The sequence below is a fragment of the Toxotes jaculatrix genome, chromosome 7 (assembly GCF_017976425.1).
Source record: "Toxotes jaculatrix isolate fToxJac2 chromosome 7, fToxJac2.pri, whole genome shotgun sequence".
NCBI lineage: Eukaryota > Metazoa > Chordata > Actinopteri > Toxotidae > Toxotes > Toxotes jaculatrix.
In genome coordinates this window covers 24,626,760-24,635,395 of record NC_054400.1, presented here as the reverse complement: position 1 = coordinate 24,635,395, position 8,636 = coordinate 24,626,760, and the positions used below count along the sequence as shown (strand labels likewise).

The following is an 8,636-nucleotide window of genomic DNA, read 5'->3' as shown; positions in this document are numbered from 1 at the left end:
AATGTAGTGCGTGAAATATTGGAAAACTGTTTCCTTCAGTGTGGGGTCAGGAATCACTGAGCCTTTCATCACACCTTGTTGTAACTCCACAGAGGTTTTAATTTGTCAGTGCCACTGCATTTAGTAACAAGGGGGTTGTTAGGAATTGTAGCCCTTCAGTGTCACCTTGACACCATCTTGTTTGGGGCTCTAAAATCACCATCATCACTAGAAGTAAAACTGCATGTCTGAAGGAAGAGGTTTCATATTAATTTCATGTTGCTTGGACATATTGCCCTTATCCTTTGATGTACCCTTAATCTGATTAGTGTTAATAGAGGATGGAGTGGATTACCATACTCCATGACTTGTAGTTATCAGTGTGTACATATTGTGATTTATGTTGTTATAGATTATTTTTAAAGAAATGTGAAGGAACCTGCCATTTAATGAAGCTTACTTGTAGGAGTTGTGAATCAATGGGACGGTATGGGTCCTCTGCCCTCCCAGCAGCATGAGTCTAGTGTTCATCAATGGGACGGGACGGCGGGGCTATAGCAGGAGCTTGCGCAGTGAGGCCGGGTCAGAGTTGGGTGCAGCTCCACCAGAGAAGGAAGCGGAGTTTCCGGCTGTTTGCAGCGGAGGGAGAGGATTGCTGACGCCGCGAAACCCCGAGAAAAACGCCGCCGGCTCGGGGGCTAAGAGTTTGTAGCATCTGTAGTGGTCGTTTTCTTTCATATCGGGGGATCTGGGGGCAGGTGATTTTTTTATAACGGGCCGAGGGGGTCGGACAGCACACCGAGCAAAGAAGCGGCACAAGGCGGGGGTGAGCCACCAGCTACCGGCATGGCCAGGGACTACGATTACCTCTTCAAGCTGCTAATCATCGGTGACAGTGGTAAGCCGACGCCGGGGATGCGAGACGGGAAGTGGGCCTTGTCGTGTTTTTTTTACAGGGAGGGAAGCTGAAATGCTGCTCAGGCTCCAAAGTGTACTTGTCTGAGGCGTTTGCTACGTGTTATTTTTTATTTTGTGCACGGAATGTTTTTTGTGAAATGTACACATCCGCCATATTTCTGTGGCGGTGACAGGGCGGAGGTTGTGTGTCCGGGCTGGGCATGTCAGCCGATCAGGCCGGATATCGCCTCCAGATCATCAGGGTTTGTCTCTCGAAAAATTTCAAGTCCTGTCTACATACCGGCTAAGACTTTGGTTTTAGCTCCACAGCAAAACACACTCTGTAACCCAAATAACTGTACGAGGCTTCCCATACTCGTTTAATTTGGCTGTTTGTATCCTCTACTAGCCGTGCTAGCTAGCTGGAAGTTTGGCTAACATTACACTTTGGATATTTAGCTAACTGTTAACTATCGTTAGCTGGACTGAGAAGCAGGTGATCTGGGAAGTTGAGGTCTGCCTACATAAGCTAAAGATGGCCTTTCTAATATTTTCTGCGCTTTGTTTAGTTAACTAAGTTAGATTAAGCTAGTGAAATGCATTTTGTTATTTAGCTGGCTAGCATGATAGTGCTAGCTGCTCTGTAGTGGAGGAATGCTGCACTGCAGTCTCTGGTTTACATCTTTGCATCCAGTCGAAGTACAGTGAAGTGAGAGTGGTCAGTAAGAGTCAACTACAGTATCACTCAGTTAAGTTCATCTGTCTGCCAGGCTGCTGATGTTCAGAGTCTACTTGCTGTGTGGTTTCCTTAGCTGTGTTTAGTTTCTTTATTGTGTTAAACCCTTTGGCAAACAATGTCACTGTCACAGACAGATGCATAATGGAAACCTGTTTACACCTGAGGACCGTTCTTCTTGTATCTCCCAGTTACAGCAAAAACATTCCTTTTTAATGCGGCTCCACCCTCAGTAGGAGAGGAGCCTCGTCCTGCAGGACTTCTTTGTGGCATGTGATCTTTGCATTCATTGACAGCCCCGATCCTGGCACTACCCCATCAGCTGGCTGCTCACAGTGGAGGGCAAGACAGCACAGCCAGCCCTTCACTGCCACTCACACACAGAAGCCAGTGTCCCCTCAGCTGCAGTGTGGAAACACAACTGTCTGTAGTGCAGCACCAGATTATTTAGGGAGGATGCTCTGACCTCCTGCCCCTCCTCAGCTGCATGTAGACAGATCTGCTGCTGAGAGACAGAAGACATTCCACATACTGGATCTCCGCACCGCACGTCACAGTAGGACATGCACATGACATTGCTGTTCGTAGAGTCGTTTGACACAAGCTCAGGTATTTACCACACAGTTGTGTCGAGCATTTCATCATACACATAAGATGTTAACTGCCGCTCTTCTACAAGACCTATGGAGTATCTTGACAACACACAAGTTCCAGGCTGCTAAGGTTGAAAGTGGAAATGTCTTGAATGATTTTGTCACTGACAAGCTGAATGTTTGATTTTCTGTTTTTTTTTTGTTTTTTGTTTTTTTTGTGGCAAAGCAGAAGGGAGGCGTGGCATATTATCGCTTCAAAAGCACAAAAAGATGATCTCTCTCCAGCTTTGAAGCTTTGGTTATTGTTTGTTTGAACAAAACTCTGTAGTGTGGAGACCACAGGAACCTGAGAGCTTTTTATGTTGGGACCAATCAAACATGAGATGACTAAAACACAATAGGCAGCCTAAGTAACAGGGCCGCAGGTTGAGTCCCACCCCAGGCTGGGCGGCACAGTCACTTCCTAACTTCCAGTTACCTGACAACTGATCTGTTAAAGAAGCTGCACTGATCCCTCTCATCTATCTTCCCTTTTTAATCCCATTCTCCTTCTCCTTCTCCTTCTGCCTTCTCCTCTCCTTTCATCTGTTGTGTAACTGCTATTTCTTCCTAAAACCTATTTATCCTGCACGACAATTTTAGGAACACAGTGATACTTGTTCCATTTGTTGTCTCGCCTCTGTGGCTTTGACATGAGTCTTTCCAGTTGCTGTTTTCTCTGCTGTTTCATTGATTAAGCTTATGTTGGTACAAGCGCCACCTTAAGGTGTTAAATCTGTAGGTACACAAGGATTACAGCAAAATGTTCGGGTTGATGTCACTCTTTGGTAATTGGAGTATAACGAGAAACTAAAACCAGACGGAAAATTGCTCTTTTATGGTGCACAAAGCCTTCCAAAGACTCAGACAGCTGTAAGGTTTAGTTTGAAATCTAAAAGTCGAATGTTGTAAACATTGGATGCTTTTTCTTTCTTGTTTTGAAACCTGTCGTACTCTAAACCTCATCCTGTGCTTGTGTTTCCTCCTCAGGAGTGGGGAAGAGCAGTCTCCTCCTGCGATTTGCAGACAACACATTTTCAGGTGTGTAGCTCAACCCCAGCAACTGTGGCATCATTTCAAGGCTTTGTACATTCATGTTGTCGGTCATTTACTTGATGTTGCCTTTGTATGTGTGTTTGCAGGTAGCTATATCACCACGATTGGGGTAGACTTCAAGATCCGGACGGTGGAGATCAACGGGGAGAAGGTGAAGCTACAGATCTGGGATACAGCGGGACAGGAGCGCTTCCGCACCATCACCTCCACGTAAGTACATTCACACACATTCACGTGGGCTTTTCAGCTGAAGCTCTTCGTTTTCGTTTCAGCAGTTGAATCTGAAACCTAGAAAGGTTGTTTGCGGTCCTCAGATTAGGTATTATTTGAGGAAGCAGCTTGTAGACAAGTAAAATAAGTCGGTGCTGTTCTGTGAAACTGGGTGGAATTCCCCACAGATCCTAATTACAGATGTGAGAGGGAGGCTCCTGGTCTCATGCTGTAGTGCTACATGACGACAAGAGCTGGGCGGCTTTACCCTCTTATGCTTGTAGTATGTGTCACACTTTTGTCCAGTGTTGTTTCGTATCCACGTGGCTCTGGCTTCGCACTGATCTAAGGCAGAGCGTCCTTTTTTTAAACAGGTGACTCTGATATTTTTTTTTTTTTCCTTTTTATTATTGGTGATTCACCTGAACAGACCAAAACCACAAAGTGTTGTCTGTCTGTGTAGCCACAGTCACAGCCACAGGCTGGTGGAGCGTATGTATCCGTGCTGAACATCTCTGTTGCTGCCAGAAAACATTAAAAGCACATGAAGGAGCCACATCACTGCACTGAGACAGATTGTGTTTTCAGTAGTTTTAGGATGACACTGGAGTTTTATGGCACAGAGGAACAATCTGTATGAGGAGACAGAGACCATCACTGTTTGGTTGGTTTTGGTCTCTGCAGGTGAGCTGTTAGTGATGATGATGATATTAAAAAGTTAAAATAACCCCATTGTTGACCTTTAAGTGGAGCGCTCAGACACGTTGGACAACAAAACAACAGCTCCCACTCATGGAAACACAAGTGTCCCGCAGGCGTTCAACACGAGGCCTAGGGGCTAAATCTGACTGCCAAAGAGATATATTTAATTCGCTGTCCGTTCAGTTTGGCTACAGCTGAGTCACAACTCAACCCGAACGCACAACCGCTCGCTTCACTGGAGTGGAAACGCTTTTTCCCCATCGGGCGAGCTTTCAAAACGCGCGGCATCATTTGTCTCAACCCCTGCAGTTCACAGCGTAATGCTAACGAAGAAAACCGGATCACTTAGCCTCCACGTGACCTGAAATATTACAAATAATGTCTTGAGGGGAATGTCTGTCATTAACTGGTCTTTCCCACATTCTCACGACTTCTCCTACTTCTGCTATCAATGATAATATGATAAAATAATAATATGATAATATCTTATGATAATAATTATAATAGTAAGCATAATAACAAGTTGGGGGTTGGAGTGTTTTCCGGGTGCACGCTGGGAATGAAAACGAGTAGTGAGAGTGAATCAGAACAGTAAAGCTGTGGGCTGTAAAACCAAAACAGTGAGTGGAAAGATGCTGATAACCTATAGATGAGAGGAACTGCAGAGGTGACTGATGGTCCTCAGTGCGTCTGTCACTGCAAGCAGCTTCGTTCTCATCACATATAGCCACTGAATCCATTCTTACTATGAAATATAGAAATTATAGCAGCTTAAAGATAAAACAGTCCACACCCCAGTGACTCAGCTGCCATGGGACTGCACTGATTGACGTAACAGATTTAGCTAAAGAAGGCAAAGCATCCCAAACATTTAAAGTAAACAAGTTGGTACTGGTGGTAGTCATAAACCTGTTTGCTTCATATAGTGTGTTCAGCGTGGGGCTCCTTGACTTTTAGTTTCACTTTTTTTTTTTCAGAACCGTTCAGACGTAGTTTGCTCCTGCTGCTGTCCTCTTTACCAAAGTGTCCCTCACTGTGTCTGACAGCCAATTACTCATGTGTTCATGCGTCTCGCACTAATGCCAGCTGTCAAACTGATGATTTCTTTTTCCTTGTAAAGTGCCCGTCCGGAATATGGACTTTCCATTTCAATTACACGGACAGGGTTGACGTTACAGTACAGACCTGACACTCAGTGTGTAATAAATACGAGCTGTGCATAAATGTGCTGTCACTCTCACCGTATGAGGAGGCAGCGTCTGAGCAGCACAGACAGAAACAACAGCAATGTGGCCCACAGCTCAAACTGCAGTCATCTCACCCACTCACCCCTTTTTGACTTTGATTGGAGCAGACGGAGGCTGCACTCCAGAGACATCAAACCGTCACTGTCTGAGCCTCACGAGTCTTGTCCTGAACAAAAGCAGGAGGGCATGTTTGCGAGTTCTTATGATGCCCCGCTGCGGCGACGACCATCAGAACGCCAAAATCATCCAGAACGCTTGAAATTCTCTGCAGTGCTGACGCCTCAGCCCCCGAGGAGCGTGACTAGCCTAGTTTGGAAGCGCGGCTGCCAGTTGTTCTGCAGGAATCCCTCCACCAAGCAGGTGGCCTATTTAGGCTGATTGTTCACTCTGCTGACGTAGAATGGCGTGGTGCCTCATCAGGTCCTAAATGAGTTTCACTGTGGAGGCAGATCATGGGTATATTCACTCGAGCAGCCTGGGGTGATGCCCACATATGAGACCCACGACTGCCATCCCCCAGGCCCCAGTCGAGACCTCTGATGTCACTGCATAAAGTAAACTACAGTTTTTACTCCTTCACTTTAGTCTTCAACTTCTAAAAAATTCCTTTCTTCTTCTAATGAGTTTATGCTTTTATTCTGATGGGACGTCTCGTTTTCCTTTGCAAACCTGTCGCTGTGTTTACCAATTTACTGTTTTGGGCCCAAAAGAACAAATAATGATGTCCCCCAAAAATGTTGAAAAGTTCCACCTAACTAGAGACATGAGTGGAGTCCTCAGGGCGCTGTGATCATGTGTTTCAGCGTCTTACACCCTGTGAGCCACCAAGACGCCCGTGAGTGATGACTGTTGAGTGAGAAGTCCGGTTTATTGACATTTTACGTCCCTGTTTGTGCAGAGTTGGGGCCCACATGCCTGCTGTGTGTGCTTATTGGTTCTCTATTCATGTGCACTGAGAAGACACACACACACACACAAACATAGCCACACACCCCTGCTGTCTGGTGGCTCATTACTGCTGGACATTGGGGACAACACCATATCCCCACACTGTCACAGCAGGCAACAACACTGACACACACACAGACACACACATAGTAAGCTCGACAAAGGGCTCTTTGTGTTTATTTGGCGCAGTGCAGCTACACTGGGGATGCTCCCTTTCTGGGGCCTGAACACTTTTTGAAGCTTGCAGGTTTACAGTTGAACTGTCTGTCTGTCTCTGGCTCTGTCTGTCTGTCTGTCTGTCTCTGGTTCTGTCTGGTCTGCTTTCTGTGGCCTTCCCTCCTTTACTCAAACAGTCACACACTCTGTCCTGTGCACTTCAGTGCTGTGTTGTTGTTGTAGCAGTCATTTCTTTGTCGTTGAGTTTGCAGTTTCTCTCTCATGAAGCTGACAGAGTCAGCGTGGACAGTTGGGTGTTTCTGTCAGTGGTAAAGATCCAGATGTTCAGTGTGTTGCTGAAGTGGCTTCACGCTGCAGTCTGAGGGCTCACTGCTCATTTGAAGTAACTGCGTCATTAACAAGGTTTTCTTTGGACATTTTTAACATGATTAAGTTGTATCTCTTTCTGTGTGAGATTTGTCTCCCCCTGCTGGGCGTTGGCATTATTTACCTCGGTGGTACCCTACCTGTCACTTGTCACATGTCACCCCCACAGCCCTGACAGATGATGAATGGATGATACAATAATTTTATTTCATACTACCAAACTCTCACTGGTCAGTTTGGTTACTTTTAGCAGTTGAAGTGGAAAAAGCTGAACATTTCCAACTGTCTCTGCATCACTTTTATCTTTCAGCCTTTGATACATGACCTGTATATGTCCATGAACTTTTTATCCATTACCTTTAGCTGTCTAGAATTCATCCATTCATTTAAGGTATTTCCTATCATGCATTCATTTCCTCTTAGCTAAGCAGTAACTAAGTGCTGTAATAGTTTACTTTAGACCTGTTACCTAACTGCTTAAACCATTTGTCTGTTACACGTAGCTCTTGTAGCTCATCCATGACTGACTCAACTGTTCATCTTACTTTTAGTTTTAGTTTGAACTCATTTTAATTCACTTGTTATTGCAACATGTGGAGCTCAGTTGTTCTCGGTGACCCGTTATTTGAATATATTATTTAATCCAACTAATTTCAGGGACTCCTTTTGTAACTTAATGTTAAAGACTGACTGTGTCTCTCCCCCTCTGCACGTTCAGATACTACAGGGGAACGCATGGGGTCATAGTGGTATACGACGTCACGAGTGCAGAGTCATTTGTCAACGTCAAACGATGGTTACATGAAATCAACCAGAACTGTGACGATGTGTGCCGAATATTAGGTGAGTGTGCTCTGCCTCAGTGTGTTTTTAAAAAGTCCATGCGCTCCGGTCACCCTGGTGTCAGGATGCGCACCTTTTTTTATTTGCAGGCAATGTAAAAAAAAAAAAAAAAAAAGATTCCTTGCTTTGTGGAGACTCAGCACAGCCCTGTTGTGTCATCCTTTTCTCTTTTCAGTGGGGAACAAGAACGACGACCCCAACTCCAAGGTGGTGGAGACGACTGACGCGCAGAAGTTTGCTGAGCAGATGGGAATCAGTCTGTTTGAGACGAGTGCAAAAGAGAACATCAACGTTGAAGAGGTAACTCCTTTGTTTGTTTTCTGTCGTCTCCGTTCCACCGACGTGTTGGCGTGGAGTAGTTCCTGGGACATGTCTGGTATGAAGAGCGTCCTAGCAGTGTCTGAACTCTGTGTTACAAACTGATCTGCAGACTTTTCATGAGCTGCAGTTTGCCGTGGCTGATCTGACTGACCGGTTCTGTGCTTCTCCTGCAGATGTTCAACTGCATCACAGAGCTAGTGCTAAGAGCCAAAAAGGAGGTGCTAGCCAAGCAGCAGCAGCAGCAACAGAACGACGTGGTCAAACTCACCCGGAACAGTAAACGAAAGAAAAAGTGCTGCTAGCAAACTCGAAGCCATCCACAAAAGGCCGACGGCGTCTTTTCTTCACACACATATACACGCAGACACACACACACACACATATACAATGGGACTCAGAGCATCTAAATTAAAGAGCAGATAAAGATTTAATAAATATACGGTGAAAGATTTAAAAAAAAAAAAAAATGGAAATGATGTCCCCTTTGGACAAACTAATCATGAAGACTTTAAAAAAAATGTA

General features: G+C 45.2%; 1 protein-coding gene across 2 annotated transcripts; it reads left to right on the top strand.

Annotated features, from left to right (window-relative positions):
* The first annotated feature begins 568 nt into the window (after window positions 1-568).
* On the top strand, window positions 569-8,636 carry rab35b (RAB35, member RAS oncogene family b). 2 transcript variants are annotated; one of them, XM_041043024.1, is made up of 6 exons: window positions 569-877; window positions 3,235-3,285; window positions 3,387-3,510; window positions 7,669-7,793; window positions 7,969-8,093; window positions 8,288-8,636. In XM_041043024.1, exons 1-6 carry the CDS (start codon window positions 826-828, stop codon window positions 8,414-8,416), a joined length of 606 nt encoding a protein of 201 aa, XP_040898958.1. In that variant the 5' UTR covers window positions 569-825; the 3' UTR covers window positions 8,417-8,636. The 2 variants fall into 2 exon arrangements, with proteins under 2 accessions (XP_040898958.1, XP_040898959.1); XM_041043025.1 differs by lacking the exon at window positions 7,969-8,093 and having other exon boundaries at window positions 8,288-8,394.

Excerpts from the sequence above, each read along its gene's own strand:
- rab35b (XM_041043024.1), top strand. The coding sequence starts at position 826 with ATGGCCAGGGACTACGATTACCTCTTCAAGCTGCTAATCATCGGTGAC. Across the intron at positions 3,286-3,386 it reads TGCAGACAACACATTTTCAG|GTAGCTATATCACCACGATT; the intron begins GTGTGTAGCTCA and ends GTGTGTTTGCAG. Across the intron at positions 7,794-7,968 it reads CGATGTGTGCCGAATATTAG|TGGGGAACAAGAACGACGAC; the intron begins GTGAGTGTGCTC and ends TTCTCTTTTCAG.